This window comes from Mauremys mutica, chromosome 2, assembly GCF_020497125.1.
Source record: "Mauremys mutica isolate MM-2020 ecotype Southern chromosome 2, ASM2049712v1, whole genome shotgun sequence".
Lineage (NCBI taxonomy): Eukaryota > Metazoa > Chordata > Testudines > Geoemydidae > Mauremys > Mauremys mutica.
In genome coordinates, this window is record NC_059073.1 from 231,503,037 (window position 1) to 231,523,467 (window position 20,431).

General features: G+C 37.5%; 3 protein-coding genes across 3 annotated transcripts in view; all 3 read left to right on the forward strand.

Annotated features, from left to right (window-relative positions):
* The first annotated feature begins 4,096 nt into the window (after positions 1-4,096).
* HOXA9 (homeobox A9) lies at positions 4,097-7,076 on the forward strand. The gene is made up of 2 exons (XM_045002953.1): positions 4,097-4,872; positions 5,700-7,076. Exons 1-2 carry the CDS (start codon positions 4,317-4,319, stop codon positions 5,936-5,938), a joined length of 795 nt encoding a protein of 264 aa, XP_044858888.1. The 5' UTR covers positions 4,097-4,316; the 3' UTR covers positions 5,939-7,076.
* Positions 7,077-12,961: 5,885 nt separating this feature from the next.
* On the forward strand, positions 12,962-16,130 carry HOXA7 (homeobox A7). The gene is made up of 2 exons (XM_045005959.1): positions 12,962-13,488; positions 14,412-16,130. Exons 1-2 carry the CDS (start codon positions 13,113-13,115, stop codon positions 14,693-14,695), a joined length of 660 nt encoding a protein of 219 aa, XP_044861894.1. The 5' UTR covers positions 12,962-13,112; the 3' UTR covers positions 14,696-16,130.
* Positions 16,131-17,033: 903 nt separating this feature from the next.
* The window catches only part of HOXA3 (homeobox A3), a 43,610-nt gene continuing 40,212 nt past the window's right edge, over positions 17,034-20,431 (forward strand). Inside the window, exon 1 of the mRNA XM_045005952.1 lies at positions 17,034-17,350. The gene's annotated coding sequence lies outside the window, so the exon portion shown is untranslated. The remainder of the gene's footprint in view (positions 17,351-20,431) is intronic.

Genomic DNA, 20,431 nt, shown 5'->3' on the forward strand with positions numbered 1-20,431 from the left:
GCCATTGTTTCCTAGCTGCAACGAAGGTTCATTCACTTCCCAATAAACATTGCAGCCAAGGGGGAAATCTTGGGGAATTCTTCAAGGTTAGCTAGTTCTTGAGTGAGCCTGCTGGCTTACGGAATTTTTAAATATATCTTGTCGTCTCCATTCAAGGTCAGGTGCGCTTTACATTCTGCTCAGCAATTGCTCTGTTTTGTTTTGTTTTGTTTTTTTTGGCTGGATTTTTTAAATGCGTTACAGTTTAATTGCGTGGCAATATTCATATACTCTGTCATCCTGAGTCCTTGCAATGTAGCGTCAATATAAGTAAGCAAAGGTAGCGATTGCAACCAGACCAGAGACGGAGTCTCATTTTTTTTGTTAAGATACTTTATATCATTGTGTCACTTTTTTTTTTTGCCTGCACACTGTTGTGTTATTTCGTGTCCATCTCAGCCTTGAGTGTACGTAAAATCTAAGTCTGCTTCTACATATGTCCAGGGATTAATCATATATTACACAAAAGGACTTTACCGGAGGTGAAGGGGTAACCAGAAGTGATTTAAAATCGGCCAAACCCCCATTTCCCTGTGGCTCACAAGGCCTCGGTTACGATCATTATTACAGTGTGTCCCGGCGCCGACATTCCATTGAGGCTGAATGAGCAACAGCGACCTCACTGGGCCTTGTGCAGGGGATCTAGGGCTGCCGGCTATTGTGTACATAGACCAAACAGAAATAGGAGCTGCAGCCCTTGTTTAGATCACAGGCACAACATTTATCCTTAACGTACATGATCAAGATTTCTTCTGGCTGCAAGGACTTGGGAAGTATTTGAAAATTGAATGTCCTTTTTGATCATTCGTTTTTAAACTTTTCAGGGCTCATATAGGCTACAGTGAATACAAATAGTTTGGAAACGGGATTTTCATTGATTATGTAGTTGTGTTATAATTAAATTCTCATAGGAAGGGATGCATTTACAAAGAAAGAGTCAAACCTTTAAATTGCAGACATATGACTCTGAGTGTATATGTCTGTATACATACTGTATGTATGACGATCTATCTATCTATCTATCTATCTATCTAAAGTTATAGTGTGTGTACATAGGCTTGCCTCTGCTTTATTTAAAATGTTCAGTGTATAATTCTAATTTCATGAGCACTTATCTCAAGTTCTATACACATTTCCATTTTAAAATTTCTGGAACTGGTTAGTTTTCAATGGAAATAAATTCTTTAAGAGGTGATCCAGCAATTCCCATTCAATTAAGACTGAAAATTCCTACAGACTATTTATCCAAATGCCAAAGCCTATATGCAAGCTCTATAGCGCATTAGTAGATAAATTGCATTTACTATTTCCCTTCAGTTAAAAATAGCAATATCCTTTCTGTTACATTGGGTTTAAAAATCGTATCTAAACTTCAGCTTTACTGTTCTGATTATACAGGTATGGACGACAGAAGCATTTTTTAAAATTACTAAAGATAAACTGTTTCTCTTCTAAATATCCAGAGATACCATATACACAGACCAATTTTATATTAACTTTTCCTAGTGGTGACTATCTAACGGTCTACGTGATTATGTTTCTTATAGTTTAAAATTATTTGTGATGCAAACTATATTAAATTAATAATTTCAATACCCTGATTATTAGAACTTAAAATTTATTTAAAAAAAAACTCGCCATAAAAGGGGAAAAAAGAAAGGAGAACATACTGAGTGAGTTAGTCAGAAACCTGCCTGAAAATATCGTTATTTATTATGTATTATTATTTTAACTCTAGGTGTCTTTCAGTCTCCTAATGCTCCTTCAATCCTGCAGCGAGCAATTTTCGGAATACAGAGGGTGTTTAAGAATCTGCCATATTATTTCACATTCTTGTCTATGTATATCTGTGTGAGCAATCAAAAATGAAACACGATGCAGCTTCAGAACCCAAATTCTAACACAAACATCCAGGACTCCTGGAGTTAAGATTATTTTTCTTACTGGAAAAAGGAAGTTCTGCAATCACATTTCACCCCAGTTGATTCAATAATAAATACAAATGACGTGGAGTTCCGTCTTTCAATAATAGACATAGACTTGTTTTTCTATTGCGGTATGTAAGTACATGCATAAAAAAAAGCTAGAATAAGTACATATAACTTTATTTGCATTAAAAAATGTTGTAAAAGACGGATTGCCATTCGCTTGGGCAATCTCTAGGGGTTTTTGTTGGGTTTTTTTAGGTTTTTTGACTAATGTCTTAAATAATAGTTTCATATAGCTCTAGTGATTTAAAATCAGGATAGAAACTGTTGTTAAAAATTACATCTCTGTAAGCTTTCTGGTGTAGTTGTTGGGAAAAGTTGAAAAGAAACAAAAACAGAGCGCGCGAGAGAGACCAAATAGTGATGTAAAACTAACGAGAAACATATTTTTGCATGCAGAATATTCACACATGAATTTAATTATTACGCAGTGGCTCTGCCGTTTGCTGGTCTCTATGCTGAATAATATTTTTCAAATGCAGTTGACAGAGATGTTTTCCCCATCCCATTGGTCTCTTTTTCCTTCCAACAACAGGAAATAAGCAGAACACACATAAACAGAAGAAGATAATTAAATCAATTGTCATACTTTCAAATTTTTCAGCCATTAGTTTAATTCATAACACTGGACTTGATCTGGAGCCGTATCACTTTTTTTTTGTATAGGACTGTAACCCTCCGCTTAGTTTTGATGCTGTAGTGTGTGCACAGAAGTCAAAGAACGTGCCAGCAAATACCTAGATTTGCACATAAATTTGATTAATCAGAATGTGATACAACATAATGCAAGTGCCCTTTTTACAGTACAACTGAGAAGAAGGGTGCCTTTCGGCGATGAGGAAGAGAATGCTTTTTCCCCTGCTGCTTTTGTGCATATTTAAGAATTAATCGTCTTGATAAACACTCCTCCCCCTCCTCCTCTTTCCCCTCTCCCCTCTCTTCCTCTCTTGTTCTGGTTTAGCTCCGTTCTAGATATAATATTAGCTACATTTCAGAAAGGCAGGTCTAAAAAGCTCTTCTGTGCAAACAGACGTAAAAATGCAAATACATTCAAACAATTTGGTGGAGAAATCAACCACTGTATTTGTTCTATTAAAGTCGATTTTACTTCACTCGCTTTAATTATACTTTTCCTGTGATAATTGTGTGTGTGTGTGAGCGAGAGAGACAGAGACAGAGAGAGAGAGGTGTTTTAATATAATATCATTGGCAATGTTTCGGGAGTGCATATTCATTCAAATTTCTTTTTACACCTTCTAGTAAAAGATAGTTTCGAAATCCGGTAAATAATAACAGTGTTCCTAGTATAATTCAAATGCATCGATTAATTCTTGTGTATCTGGTTAAAGGATTTTTTTGGAGATTCTTACTGTAGTTTTGAATCTGGTGCATTTGAGATTTCGAACTGTTGTCTTTAAATGTGAAAAAAACAGTTGTTCAGAAAAGTCCAAGATCCAAGTCTAGGTGGTGGTGTCTATAAAAAATACAAATTTAAATATCGATTTAAAATATTTCTATATTCCTCCTCTGGTCTGTGTGGTAAGGAGCTACTCTGTAGATCAGTTTCAGTAAGAGGCTATGATGAATTTGACTCTTCATTGCCAGCTCCAGTTAGCTCAGAACTAAACGGAACAGTATTATTTACAGTTAGTTCCCAAACTAAACACAATAGTATAATTTAACCTTTCCAAGCTCTCGTAAATTTTTACTGCTGTGAAACACAGCGATGCAAATGAATATGCTCATAGCTACTGACTTAATAACATGCCTGTGGCTCCTGAAACAATAACTCCTTATGAAATATAATAAATATATATTTAAATACAGTATACCGCAACTGCTATTTTGCTTTTTTATTACTTCAATTACTGTATAATTTTATGTGAAGGTCTCCGATCACAAGGTTTTTGCTGGGAACACGAACCACTGATGGGATGATTAATTATGATATAAAATAGTCCGCTTAAAAAGGGTAATAATACAAAATCTGATCTTTTAATCTCAGTTGGCCACAATTAAAACAAACTTTATAGTATAACTCAAATATCCCTTTGCATAAAAACATATGGCTTTGCTATAAAAATTATGACTGGAAAACACTGACCCATTAATAGCCTGCGGAGTGATTTATACTTTATTGTTCTGCTACCCTGCCATGTGACTCCGGCAACCAATGGGCTGACAGGCAGCCTTCAACTTATTAGGTGACTGTACTTCTTGCAAGGACCAAGTTGTTACATGAAATCTGCAGTTTCATAATTTCAGCAGGTCCTGCTCTGTGTTTGTTGAATGGCAATGTCGACTTCAGGGACGCTCAGCAATTATTATGTGGACTCTTTCATAATTCACGAGAGTGAAGACCTGGTGCAGTCCAGATATGCCTCTGCTCCACTGGCACCGCCAACGAGACAGCCAGCCCTGAGCGATCACCCTGAATTCACCCCATGCAGTTTTCAGTCGAAAACTTCAGTCTTTAGCACTTCCTGGAACCCCGTTCACCCTCCGAGCGCTAATAACGTGCCCACTGTGTACCATCCATATGTGCATCACCAGGCACCAATGGCAGCGCCTGACGGCAGGTACATGCGTTCGTGGCTAGAGCCTATGCCGGGCTCATTGTCTTTCCCTGGGTTACCTTCCAGCAGGCATTACGGCATTAAACCTGAACCGCTCGCGGCCAGAAGGGGTGACTGTACCACGTTTGACACTCACACCACGTTGTCTCTGTCTGATTATGCTTGTGGTTCTCCTCCAGCTGATAGGGATAAGCAACCCAGCGAAGGTGCGTTCTCTGAAAACAATGGAGAAAATGAGACAAACGGAGAAAAACCACAGATTGATCCAAGTAAGTGCGACTGCAAGGGTAATGGACTTCAGGTCTCTGAGCAGGCTGCAGGGAGGTTAGCATCTTGGGCTAACTAAATGACTAGCAGTTGCCGTTGCTCGGGTGTAGTTCGATCTTAAAGGGAACTGTGCATGTCTGAACTCTTACAACGTGAATTAGGATGCCTGAACGCCCAGGCACAGCTCGGCCAGGCGTGGGTTCCCCGGGTACGTACTTTTGGGAAATCCTTGGGAAGCATTGGCTTCTTTTGTCACGAGTATCTTGCAAGAAACAGCCCAGGGTAGTTACTGTAAGGATGAAAAGAGAAACCTCTTCATTTACTTCATTTTCTTGCTGTAAATCTAACGGAACAATAGGCTCAATGTTCATGCACGAAATAATGAGTATGCAAATAAGGCGAATAAGCAACCGAGGCTTAATTGAGCTAGCTGTATAGTGACTCGCTATCTCCTTGAAACCTTACAGTGGTGACACGGGAGAAGGTCAGAATTAAAAACTGAAACGTTTTCCCGGTGATATTCTAAGCCCACTAGTCCTCCCCGGGCGGTGAGGAGGAGGGACAGTCTATTTTAAAATCACATTCTATAAACAATATCAAGGCGAGAGTAGGCGGGGGCTGGGCTTTTACCGCGTGCGATTCTATGTGACCTCTCCATGTGTCTGTATTTTGATTCCATTGTGCCTAACCATTCTGTATGTCTGCTGAAATGAAAGGAATGTCGTAAACCCTAATATCAGGCTACCTAGGCTTTTAAAGTCAGGGGACCAAACTGTGGTGCGACGTGGCTTCCTCCCTCCCCTGAACTTCTCCTGCTCTTTTATTGTAGATAATCCAGCTGCAAATTGGCTGCACGCAAGATCCACCCGGAAAAAGCGCTGTCCCTACACCAAGCACCAAACGCTGGAACTGGAAAAGGAGTTTTTGTTCAATATGTATCTCACTAGGGACCGTAGATACGAAGTGGCGAGACTCCTTAATTTAACTGAGAGACAAGTGAAAATCTGGTTTCAAAACAGGAGGATGAAAATGAAGAAAATCAACAAAGACCGAGCAAAGGATGAATAATGAGGAAACACAGGTTACTTTTTTTTTTAAAGAAAATTCTCCCTCCCCCCGCTCCAACCTCACCACATAATGCGACTGTGCCCAGGCCTCATTTTTTTGTCATGGCAAATTCTAATGGTTAATGTACCTTGTAACAGTAGCATTGAAATATCGGTTTGCCAGTGCTACTGCGGAGGTACCGTAATACTTTCCATTTTATAATAGGAAAGAAAAAGGGGGCATTAGCGCGGAAGGCTGTTTGTGGGCTTGTATAATTCTACCTGTTCTTCACTTACAAAGAAACAAAACAAAAGACAAAAAAAACTACCTTTTCATAATGCACAACTATTTGCGGACTGTAGAGTTTAGACTACGTAGTTAATTTAATTTGCCCTTTGCGCGGCAGAGAGGTCTGCTGTAATACTTGAACACTGTGTTTTATTGTGGTAATTATGTTTGTGACTCAACTTATGTGCTTGGGTGCTGTACCAGATGTGATTGTGAAAGCTAGAATTCAATTTGAACTCAGGTTGTTTATTATAAAAGTTGCATAGAGTATAGCTCTGTAGTGTAAGTCTTTTCTGTATAACTAGACAGTAAACCTTTGATTGTAATATCTACCTATCCCCAACTTATATATAGAGATATCTATATATATACCAATTTAAACAAACAAAATCATAATAAAAAAATCGCTGGGATATCTAAGAATTATGGTTCTCAAACTGTTACCAAGCAGGTCATTTTAGTATGAAAAGTTGATATATATAGTACTGTCTTTGTCAGCTGTATATATAATCTATATATTAAGGGAAAAATAAATAATCAGACTAGCTTAAATATTGTTTTTGCACCAGTAAGCAGTTATCAGATTTCGGAGCTATACATATATGTGAAAAGGGTAACTACCTATGGTTTACGTTTTAATTTTAATCAAATAATTTGAAGCCTATTGTAATGAAGTTTAATTTTATTGATAATAAATTATACACTATAAAAAGCTACATTTGGTTATTGTAGATTTGTATCGAATATAAAAATCTGGGAAGTTATGTTTATGCAGAACATACACTGTATATTTTGCAATAGTTACCTCATGGCCTACTGACCAAATTGTTGTGTTGAAATGATATTTAACTTTTTGCCAAATAAAATATATTGATTCTTTTATGTTTTGTGATGTTTTAACATTATTAAGAAGGCTCTCATCTGTATAACCCAACATAAAAACCAGTAGAAACTGCATGGTTAGAACAACTGTGGTGAGAATAGAAATTTATTTGATCCAGGTTAAATGCGCAGATATGTGAGAGCAAAACCTGTATAATAATATGTAATAATTTTCTTTGTTTAAGCTACAAAGTGCATAAATACACCTGGATAAAATTATGTAATCCAGTGCTTAGAAACATATGCAGGAAACTCTTTAAATATTATGGGGTGCATGCTTTGGAGTTAACGTATTTGAATAAAGTTTTTCTAAAAAGAACAAGACCGAAATAGTCAAGACTTTTTAGAGGGACAACAACGTAAATAGATTAGACATTTTAATTTTAGTTGGCACAGTACATTACCCCATTATAAAATGGGCATAGCTAAACTGGCTGCAAAAGGTTTGAGAAACGCTCGCTTTGCCAATATATTAATTTTAAATCCCCTTCCATATATAATGTAATGTGCAAAATATGTCATTTAAAAAAGTTTTGCAATCAGTTATTTTTCTTCTCCTTTATTTGCATCTGCAAATTTTCCTCTGAAGTGGCTTATGACACGTAAAATAAGCACATTGCATTTTACTATCTCTAAGGGTAAAGGTTTACAGACAATAAATGATATTATTAGTTATGAAGTCTACTTTGGTCGCTGTTTTAGTCCAACTGAGAAAATGTGTCTCGCAACAGGCTAGTGCAGCAAAGCCAAATACATGAAAGAAGGTTTATTAAAGAACGTTTATTTCGGCTGAAAGTTATTTTTTTTCAGCTGAGCAACAAAACCAAATAGCAAAGATCGTGAGCCAGCTAAAATTATCCCTGCTTTAGGCCGACATCTTACCGCCCAGAGAAGGAATCTTCCAAAATACGATCCAGAATACACGTCTGTTCAAGACCAAGCAAACCATATTTGTAAATATGTAGAACAAATGCTTTGTGAGTGTATTATTTTTAAGACAAAAGTAGCCAGAACATTTATAGTCACCGTTCTTGGCAGAAGATGTTGCTAGGAAAATTCAGAGCTATACAATGCAATAAAAGAAAATGACTGCTGTAACCATTTATGGGGTGTAAAACGCTGCAGGGTTAAACACAAAATTTAGGGCGCTCGCAAAACGCTTACAGAGGTGCAAAAGTGCAGAAGGAAAATCTTTCAGCCTCACTTCTTCTTCGTCTTCTTTAAAGAAATCTCTGGTAAGTTTTGATGGGTTATAATTAGTAAACGGGAAATAGTTTTGTTGCACACTCATACACACAAAAAAGACCCTAATTGATCCCTGTGCCAGTGTTTTGGGATGTTCGGGACGCCCTCTGTTGTTGCAGACAGAGGAAACTTCAAAGAATCAGCATTAAGGGTGTGTAATAAATGACGGGTCTGCAAACTGTCTGGAATTCGGCTCTTAATGAGTTTACAACTGTCCAGCCACAATTAAGATTTTCTACCAAAGCCTTTTCATTTGTTTTGTCTGGCTGTTTTAGATAAAGCGGGGGTGCGGAAATAACTACCTTTTATTAGCCTTCCTCTTCTGAAATCTAAGCTCGAAGGCGAACGTTTATCTTTAATGTATTTGTGACCGGAACATCTTGTATAATTGCTACTCTTTTGCCGAGCAGATTATTGAAGTATTCTCTGTCGGAGACATAAGCTGTTAGCAAACTGAAACGTTCTTGCATCGTTTATTATTTGCAATGTCCCAAATAGAACAGCAGATGGCAGTATTATTCCATGAAAACATTCACAAACCCGCCATGAAGCATATTGCGAGATTACTTGAAAGCTCCTAAAATGTCGACTTTATAGGAGAATAACTGGATTTGAAACAACTGATCTGATGTTAACCAAGGTCAACAGTTCTTACTCTGGGTTTATTATGAATGATGCTTCATTGAAAAATAATATAGTTAGTATTAGGCTTGCTGTGTTGCTTACCTTAAACGCAGTCATTGAAAAGGTAAAGTTTCAGTCTCCGATTTTATCAGACGATTTATTTATTTTTAATTTTCAAAGCATTAAAGCATTTCTAATTATTTAACATAAACCGCTGACGCCTTTATACACTATTCAATTCCCTTTTCACCTTTCCTTTTTTCAGAAATATTAGACATTTTATCATTAACCCCTTAATATACATGCAAACTATTCTGATTTCATTCAGGGCTCATGAGCGCTTTAATATTTCGGAGAAGCGGGGATTTAAAAAGTATGAACATAATGATTCGAATGTCATTTAGCGTTCTGTGGACTGCGGTGGTGTTTTTCACAATCAAGTCCATAACGCGATTCCACAAGACTTGGGCTTTGTATGGGGAACGAACAAAGAGTCAAAACTAATTCCCAAATGGAACTCTTCTTACTGAGCATCCGACCTAACCGCGTTCACTGAAGAAGCGGCAAGGTTGCAAATTTTAATTTGAAAATTATTTACTGGAAACTGAAATTCTTCAACAGCTGTCTTTGATACAGTTAAAACCCTGCTTGGGTTCCTAGCAATTTCAGCTCTGTGGGACCCGTTTAATTATATTTTACAGATGCCAACCGTCTGATGAGATGTCTCTACACATTCATTCTTAAATTCTCCGTGCCTCTTATTTTTATTTCCCTCGTTAATTTTAGTATTTATCCGTTTTGGTTTTGTTGACTGCCCTCGCTAACTGCTTTCAGGGCGCAGTTTAGTGGAATTATGTTATCTGTTGTCAAATCAGTCGTGAAAACGAGAGAAAAACTAACAGAAAGAAAAATAAAGAAAGGGACCCTCTAAACATGGTCGAAAATATTAGTGTTATATCTTTCAAGTTAAAGAAAATAAAGAAAACGAACCGCACCTTAGGAGTCACGTTACTTAACTATTTTTATCTATCTGATTAATATTTCTTTAAATTAAAGGCAATTTCTTGAAACCAATTCTCAGAATGAGCAAGGGATGTGAGGATTATGTTATTTTTTTCCACATCACTTTAAGTATGTTAGTATTTTTAGGGCAAAATATAATTGAAATAGAACCATCGCTTTCTCGGGTTTCTAATAAGCGTATTCATATCGAATGTCTGCATATATTCGTATTTTTAAATAATTATTTGATTATTTATTTTTCTTGCGCAGTAAAATTATACTTAAATGAACACGTGCTTATGTATTTCAAAGTAAGTAATAATTTGGCACGGTATGTCCCATTATCATATTGGATAAATTATAGTGATAACATATTTTGAAACAACAGAGTAGTGTCCAGGGTCACAGTTACATCAAAATATTGCTTAACACACAACCGATAATCATGCAGTGTTCCCAGGTTCGGTATAACTTCTGCTCACCATTTTACCACTATCTTTTCCATTCTGGGAAAAACTCAGAATGCAATAAGAGATAGTCCGGGTCTTTATTAGTAAAAAAGAAATACATTCTAATTAAAAACAAACAAACATAGGAGGCTATTGTGATAAGCTTGCGATTGACTTGTCCACTATTTTTTTCTTGAATCTAATAATTCACTAAAATGTAAAGTTGCAATTTCAGAAATATGCTAAAGCACTGTCCAGTGCAGTATAGAATGCAGCAGACTGGCATGTTTTAGTGTCTATTCCAGAGGTCATATTTTAAGGAGGCTTTTGTCGAATAGATGCGGGAAAAACACTTTCCTGGAATTCCTGATGTGTCTTATTCAGTGCGAACTTGGTGTGAAATATTAATATTGTTTAAAAGAGGTGACATTGGAAAGATGAAAGGGAAGTAATCAAAGGTGGCGGTATCCATGTTTAATATCCTGATTACTTTTAAATATGTTTTAAGAAGCAAGACACACTTAAATGTTCTTTTTAAGGCTCCTCTATAAAATCCTGTCTTGCATTATCAATACCCAAGTCTAGACATTGGTTATGTTTGCTGTTTCTTTCTTCTTGCATCTTGGTATGTTGTCACCAGAGGAGCAATTTATTGGTCTAATGCCGTCTAATTCAGCCTCTTTGATCTTCTTAGTAGTCTTCTTGGTTGCTTCGCATTCGTTTAACTTCTTGGGCCTTTATTTCTTTCCAGAAAGTCAATTGGGATTGGGATTCTTCGTTTTTTGTAACTAACTGTAATGCTGAGTAATATTTCTGAAACAAAATAAAGAGGAAGCTGTTTATTCAAATGCTGTCTTTAGATTGCGAATAATAACCTGGATTGTACATGTTTATCTGTTGACAAATATCTAGATGTAGTCACAACGTTTGCATACTCTTAACCACAAATATCTAGATGACTTCGCTTTAGTCAATTTCACTTGTTTTTCTCCTTACTCTACGTGGGACTGTTGCAATATTCGCACATAAACAGTCCTCGAGCATTCTTTTTTCCTTAGGTTTTCAAAACGTGAACTCTAGGGTCCGTGCGAAATATCGCCAAGAACAATTTTAACTGGTGAGAAGTTCTTTGTACACAGGGCATTAAACTCTATAATTTAAAGGAGAATTTCCGGGGCAATTCCATTGTGCTTCTTCCAGTTTATGATGTGCAATATAGCAGGGCAGTAAAAGCTGTCTTTACCAGGACTCCCTGTCTGAGAGAAGGAAACCCATTTTATGATCCGTTTAAAGGAAGGGTACGGTGCAGCATCCTCAATGGAAAGTCATTCTTATTGTTGGAAAGCGGAGTGTTTAGAAAATGAGAAACGTTACCCGTGATCTAAATGTAATGTTGCTGTCTCCGTCTTCGGATAGTAGGTATGTACATTGAAAGGCAAAGAAGGCATCATACAATTAGTTAAGATCTGAAGCCCTACATGTGTGACTCCAGGACTTATCGCTTTTTAAAAGGTGTTCAAATGAGAGGTGTCCTCTTTTTGTTTCAAGGGAACGGGGGAAAGTGGAATTATTCGGCTATTAGACGTAATGAATCCGTCAGGAATACAGTCGTAACAATACAGATTTAGCAACGGAGAATTATAAATAAAAAACGTGATCGATATATTAATTCACCTTTGAAATCGGAAGAGATGGACTAAGTTTCACACGCAAGGTTCGGTAATGTATGCGTGCCATTATTATAAGAGCCAAGGAATATCTATATTCTATCAGAACTGTTAGCGATCACTCGCTTCGTTCTTTGAGACATACTGGTTTTGCAAAAGAGTTAAAAGCGGGTTTCTGGAGCAACCGCATCCCGATCCATCTAGCCGAAAGCGATTAGCAGAATGTAATATAGCAATATCTTAATACATCTGTTAGCAAATTAGGAAACGCAATATATACTTATTTCACTACTGCAGAAAAATAATGCATGCGTGAGGAACAGAATTATTTAAACTTGTGTGTATGTGTGTGAGAGAGAGACACATGGTTTCAGTTTACTGCGGAGGCTTTTTAATGTGCAAGATGTGCTTCCCCCCAAACACTAAATATTGATCAGCTGAGCACTGTAACTTTTATTAAATAGAAAACCCTCCAACACATATTATAATATAGTCCAATGCTATGAGATCTCCACTTGGATTAAAAAAAAACAGAAAGGAGAAGAAAAAAAGACAGAAAATGAGGAGTAAACTGAGAAGCAGGGAGCAATATGTGCGCAGCCATACCTTGTTTTTCTAAACCAAAACAGCTCTAGAATAGAGAGATCTGCGTCGCACAACGTGCGGTTTAAGTTTCATAATAGAACCAAATAAATCTCTGTTTATTTTACTTACTATACTTTATAGGGATCTTACAAAATATCATCTACCATGTGGCATCCTTAATCAAAAGCCCCCTTGTCTTTAATTTGTTAGACATATATTTGATCCTCTTCCCCTTCCATTATAGGATACTGTGAGACACCCTGATCCATACCACCTGTGATGCAGGAGGAGATTGGAGGATGGGGTCATATGACTGGTCACGTGCTGGAGGCAGCTCAGTCCAAAAGAAAATGGGGTTTGGTGTAAATCTGGGGGTGTAATGTTATCATATATCACGCTACCTCGTAAAACCGACACTGAAGCCTACCGGACAACAAATCACAGGTCAAAATTATGAGTTCTTCGTATTATGTGAACGCTCTTTTTAGCAAATATACGACGGGGGCTTCTCTTTTCCAAAATGCAGAGCCTACTTCTTGCTCCTTTGCAACCAACTCTCAGAGAAGCGGCTATGGACCAGGGGCTAGTGCTTTCACCTCCTCCATGCCTGGCTTGTACAATGTGAACAGTACCATATATCAAAACCCGTTCTCTTCCGGATACAGCCTGGGCTCAGATGCCTACAACCTGCATTGTTCCTCTTTTGATCAGAACATTCCCGTCCTCTGCAATGATCTAACCAAATCCAGCTGTGAGAAAGCGGAGGAAAGCAACCTGCACAGCCAGGCTGAGGCTAATTTCCGGATATACCCCTGGATGAGGTCTTCAGGTATGGGGAATGGAGAGGGCAAAGCTATGGCAGCCAGGCAAACGTGTAGCCGAAATTACTGTCAGCACAGCCTTTATGGTTTTAATTATAGCAGAGGCGCCATTGCGTAGAAAGCCCGTGGCATTGTATGTAAATGAGTATCATAAAACTTTTTATTGCTCAATTAATGGGTTCTATCCTCGTAAATTTATTTAAGTCAATTTGCTATGGAATTTTAGTATTACGTTTATTTGTGCGGTTTGATGTAGAAATATGGAGAGCTGGCTATGTACTCTGGGAGCCCACACGGGTAAGTGGTCCCCACCCCCACCCTCACCCTCACCCCAACAAAATGTACAAAAATCCTTTGTGGCGGAAAACGCAGAGGAAAGAGAAAAAGAGGCGCTCTAAAGAAGGGAGGCGAGACTATTTCAGAGGGGCAGGGGTGCTCTAGCTCACTGTTAGTGTGAAATGTGTCATCTGCCTTTCCTGGGGATCAGGGTCTGTATACGTGTGTAAAGGATCTGGAAAATGTGAGCTCCGTTCTTGAGTCTAATGCTAGTATGTGTCTATAATCTGATAAAAAGACCCTGGGATCAATAAATACATGGAAGTTCCTGACCCTGCTTTTCTTTTCCTTTGTGAAACACAAAAGTCTGGAGGACGCTGGAGAAACAGAGCCGAGTGTAAAGTTCATCCTTTAGGAAGTAACTGTTTTTGTCTTTAATGTTTTTTTCTCCACCTTGGTATATTTCAGAGAACTTAATTTGCCATGTTTGATCTGGGCATGCTGTCTGAGAGAAATGCCTTTGTTAGGGGCGGGGGAATAAAGGAAGAGGATTTACTCCAGTTGCTTGGATGGCTGTTTGTAAATACCAACTTTCCATCGAACTGATTATCTTCAGGTTTCTGGCTAACTTCTGTGTCTGTTTGCCTGCTTTCAGGTCCAGATAGGAAGCGAGGTCGGCAGACATACACCCGCTACCAGACCCTGGAGCTGGAGAAAGAATTTCACTTTAACCGCTATCTGACTCGCAGGAGGAGAATAGAGATCGCCCATGCTCTGTGCCTCACTGAAAGGCAGATCAAAATCTGGTTCCAAAACAGGAGGATGAAATGGAAGAAAGAGCATAAAGAAGAGAGCTCCAGCACTCCAGCGACCAACGAGAACACGTCAGCAACAGCGTCTGTGGAGAAAGTGGAAGAAGAGGAGGAAGAAGACGAGTAAAGCTCCCATTTGATGAAGCAATCTCTAGTATTATGTATGCACGTGACAGTTGTAAAAGCTCTCTTTAAAAAAAGACTTACTGTTTTATTTTAAAAATTCTGTGCCCTTTAATGAACATCTTGAAACCGAGCATTTTCAAACGTTAAAAGGTCCCCTGATTTGTCTTCCAGTCCCCACCTCCCCGAACCTCGCACATTTCCTGTCCAACTTATTTGGAATCTCTCATAAGATCACCCTAATCATTTTATTTTCGTTTGCCCAAACCTTGGTGTGTTTCGTATGGGTACATTTGCGTGAGAGAACTGCTACTTGCACATGCAGAAAAACGTTAACTTCCAGCATAACTACCTGACTCAATTAGTCCCAATCAGTTGTTAAGGGATAAGTGCATTAGGGTCACATAAAAAAACTACCTAATTTAGAATAAATAGTTCTGCACTTCCTGTTTCCTTTTATTTCAGAAGATCACAACAAAGAGGCAACTTTAAACAGCAAGTGAAAAAAATCCTGTAAAAATAATGAAACAGAAACCACTACATCCTACAACAATTATTTGTACTACCTATTTTCCAGACTACCTATTTCTCGCTCCGCCTACCTATCTTCTAAACTATACTGTATTTTATTAATCAAAAGAAGATAACATACTAATGTGAATTGCAGAATGCTTTTAGAAACTGAAGTGTAGTCCTTTGAAAAGCAGGCATCAATAGCTTTGGTATATAATTTGGTATCGAAAATGCTGAATATATTTAAATTGAAAAAATAATATATTTATTCCAACGCAATTATAAATGAAAACCATATGCTGCAATATATCTTTCTTCTCAATCCTTTACTATTCCGAGTGAAGAAGAAAACACATACTAATATTGTACAAAGCGCTTTAATATCTTCTGTTGGCTTCTACCTTTTGAAGTACATTGTTACAGGCCGTTTTGTTTTCTAAGCTCATCCTACTTAATATCGCGGAAAATGTTCTTTAAAAAGTGAATTAAGACGACCAGGTTAGCGCCTCTCAAAAATCTCTTTGTCCTGATTTCAAAATGTGTTAATATGTAATACCGTGAATTTTCCTACAATAGCAAATACTGTATATTTAAACGAAATTTTTTGTCATTTATATTGTCTTTAAATCATTTGTAAGATCACGTCATAAACTGGGAAGTCTGTATTTAAATTGGTAACTTTGTAGCATGGTGTATTGTTAAGAACTCTGTATAAATCCTTCATGAAGGTTTGGCTAAAGTTTATTCATAAATTGTATGTTACAATGTGTTTCGATGTGTTCATTGTGAACATTTGGATATGCCGTGTAAGTTTTGGCAGTGGAGAAAAAATGTATGTGAGCTCTCTGGAAGTGATACCGTGTTCAAATATCTCCCACGATAAATGTGTTTTATGTTACACAGGAAATAAATATGCTTGTTGACAATGAATTGTGTTTCTTTATTAGGGAACAGTTCAAAAGAAGCATAAAATTTACAAGGCCAAATAAAGAAATTAGGTCAAATATATCATTTTTATCCGCAATCAAAAACAAAAATTCATAGGTGATGAATTGTTAGGAATCAGTCAATTTCTCTATCTAGATTTTTCACCTGAGTTGATTAATTAAGCAGAGATCATTCCTTAAAGAAGAAGCTCTTATGTGCTCCAGTGAAATTTTTAAAATCACAGTAGACATGAAACCTGCCTATACGCAGGCGGAAATCTGCGTTAGCGGGATAATATTTGATTATAGACGCAAACTGCAGTGCGAAAGTTTAAAATGTTGAAGATCAAGTCAGGTGTGTGTCTGCGTGTCAGTCATATTAGGGCAATAGTAAATATGTAAAATCAAGACAAATAACCTAACCGAACCGCCTATATTTAAAAATATTCTCCCATTATTCTGCCCATTATTACAACACGTAAAGCAGATACCGTATTTTAATGTGGAATTTAAAAAGATCATGCATGAAATTCTCTTTAGAGGGCAAGAAAAATATAGATATAATGATACCATCATCTGCAGAGTAGTTCCCTAGCTCTGCTGTGTTCAGTTGCTGGTAAATGCACTAATTGCAATTTTAATAAAATTAGAACAAACTCTAGGTCTTTTAAAACTCCAGGGCTGCCTCTCTGGTAAGATGGCGCCTCTCTAAGACCTGCCTCTTCTTAGTGATGAGGAAAAGGCCATAAATCCGTTGTTGTTTATGAAAATTTACAACTTTGCAATACAACTTTATGAGTTGCTCGGTTTTTCCATTGGTCGCTGTCGGTCATGTGGATGGTAACCGTGAACATGAACTTTTTTATAATTTCCCTTGCGAGAATAGAGCTGCATTCTTTTGCTCAGCTCTGTCCTGCTTCGGATCTCTCTGGCTTTCAATCCCCCATTTCATTTGTTCTTTGTAAGGCAATAGTGAACAAAGTGTATGGAGGTTCAGCATAAGCAGCCGCCTAGAACACAGATCCTGGATGGCAATTTCCAATTCCTCCGCTGGAAGGTGTGGCATATTGGATTCAAAGCACTGGAGTGGCAGATTTTCAACTTGCAACCTGGCTAATTTCCTGCTTCTTCTGGCACCAAAAGGAGGGCGATTCGTCTCCTGTGCAGCCAAAGCGACAGCTGTCAAAGTAGCAGGGGCTCCTTCGAGCCAGAACCTAAAGGTGAGAAACGTATATAACACTACCATAAGCAGGGTAACATTATTTTAATACCCATGTATACCTATATGGGACCCATCTATATATAATAGATACAGTAGACATGAATTGAAGGATTATCAGTCGAATATTTAGCTTATTTATATTTAACCAGTGTATGCAAAAATACAAGTATTTGTTATTAGCAAGGCTGAGGTGTAATTTTAATAAAGGTATATTTAAAAGATTTGCTATCACATTCAGGTTTGAATTATTATTTTAGAATTCAAATTTATAAAATCATATCGAGTTTCTTTGCCCAAGAAAATGTATTAATTTTGTTTCCCAGCATTAGCAAATTCATTTGTGTTAATTGCGACTTAGAATTTAAAAAAAATACACTTACAATTTCAGAAAGAGACCAATCGGCATAATATCTTCTCATTCCGTAAAATTTCCACGAGAGAGAAAGGATATTTCTGTAACAGCAGAATAGAGGAAATATATGCATAGGTTGCTTTATCAAATGAATCATTGTATACAGTATAACTGTGTCACGTCATGTGTTGATCGGAGCTTGAACAATATTACAGACATTTTTCTAAATACGTAGTTTATGGATGAATGATATCTAAGGCTCGATTTTAAGCAATCAGTCTGAAATGAAGCTTTTTCGATGTCAATTGAAGAAAATAAGAGGTATTGTGTCAATTTAATTATGATTTTGAAAAATGGAACACGGGTCGTGGGGGGGGACGGAAACAGATCTGGGCACGGATTATTTTAGTAAGGTATTGGCATCATAACGTGTCTTTCACCGAGCTGGCGTTGCTTTCTATGTTTGTGTTCTGGAAACCGCGGCATTGGTTCAGGGTTCTGCTTCTGTAATATCTTTATATTCATTACAGTAATTAAGAATGAGCTGTGAGTGCTTTAGATGTTAACACCGGTGTTGTTTGTGTTCTCCGGGCTGATAAAGAATTACATTTGCATTGCATTGCAGTATCTGCTTGGCTGCAACTGCAGTGAGTGTCGGATTATTTATGGCGGAGCGATAGACTCTCAGTGCTGCCACTGTGTGGCGGAAACCAGGCGACCCAAAGGCAGCAGCAAGTAAAAGGCTAATTGTCTGCAATCCTCTTGGAGAAATCCTAAAAATTCGGCCTACTTAGGGAAACCATTCAAACTCCACCACGCACGGACTATTTCTACAGAGCTGGGTTTTATATATATATTTTTAAAACTTTGATGTGTGTCGAATGTAAAATGTCCCAGTGTGAATTGGTTTGATGGGATAAAATTGAGGCTGCCCAGTGAGGTTACTACTACGAGTTCAATCTAAACAATGGTTTGGATTGCAAGAACTGTTTGGATTATAGGCTATTAGTTAAAGTTTGTTTTCTATTACGCCTCTGAACATGAGAAGGATTTGTAAGTGGATTTAGATAGTATGTGAAGGAGGGAGGGTTAAACTCAAGAGGGTAACTGCTCCTGCACCTGTACTCTAGCGTTGTTTGAGTTATGGAGTCTGTTGACTGAAAGAAAGAAAGAAAGAATAACCCGCGTCTTGTTAAAGTGTTAATCACGTTTTTTTCAACTGTGTGCTGACATTTTTTTATAATTTAAAGAAAATGGGAGGAGCAAGACTACTTACTTTGTTACAGTTGCAGAAGTGCAGTGGGGAGTTTTTCAATATTCACCTTTCGAAGATAAGTGTTTATATAAAGCTGCTATTAAACCTATCTGGCTGGGAACGCTCACGGTAAAAGCTTTATGGTGGCAGGGTTTTTTATTTTATTTTATTTTATGTTTTGAATAATGAATGTAACTGAAACCACGATTGCCATGCAAATTGTTTAGCTGTTACTACAAATGCTCTAACCATAACAAATGTGTACTTTCATTTATTTTGCGGTTTAGTGCGGCGGAAGCAACTGAGAAATGTTTTATTTTGTTATGCTGAGACATTAGAGATTTTGACTTTGGCTAGAACAAGAGCCGCAGATAAAGATTCCTGGGCAAATCATTTCCCTCCCACCCCTTTAAACAAAGATAATATCAATCTGAAACCGACATAATAAAACCTAAATATTTATAAACCTCTCATTTTTTTTCGCGATGAATCCAATGCGTCTTCAAAAAAAGACCTTCTGACCACAACTTTTTTAAAGTATGGACATTGGATTTTTGTATTCATCGAATCTTAATTTTCATGGCACGTTTCCGGTCTAGCCTCTGCTGAAAATTTTCACATTTAAAAAAACCTCATTTGTATTCGTCATTCCCCCCCACACATAGTACAAATTCTTCAGGACAGGGATTCTTTTGAGTAGCTGCACATAATGTTCAGCTGTTCTCTCAATGCATATAATTTTTAGTCTACCAGATGTGTATATAACTTACAGTCGGAGAAAAGAATAGGGGGAAAAATAAAAATGGAAGGTAATCAACGTCTCAGTGTGAAAGTCCAACTGAGAACGCTAACAATACCAACTATTGTGGAGAGATGTTTTAACTCACTACTGTTTTATAGGTACCGTAATCATCCTCCGGAAATGAGACACGGAACCTTCCAACGACAACAAAACTCACGTTTCCAAAGCTAGTTTAGGTGCTATAGGAAACAGAGTTAGTACAAACTCCAGCACGTTTAAAAACCGGCTGTTCAGTCTGTTGTCATAGTCACGTATTATGAGTAAACACAGCTTGGAAGGAGTGATCTCCTTGTTATTTTTAGGAACTGCTGGAGTCGGCTGAATTAAAAGCCTTTCTGTGCATTTCATCAGCACTGCTGCTGCTTCTGCCCTGGGCCAAGAATTGTATGTCCGTCCTGGGGTAACTGCCAAGTTGAACAGTACACGTTAAGATGTTTGTTAAAACATCAGTGGGTAATTAAATGATTAGAAACAACAGCGAAACCGTTTTGCCTCTGCACACACGTTAGCGTGGCTATTTTCATTAGGTATAATTCTACCGCTATAATTTTAAAATCGTCGTTTCAGATACAACAAAATACACTTTTTGGATGTAAAGAAAACAAACACGTGCAACTTTCTCTGAACACATCTTTTCCGGGAGCTCTGGAAACCTGTTCCAACCTCTACC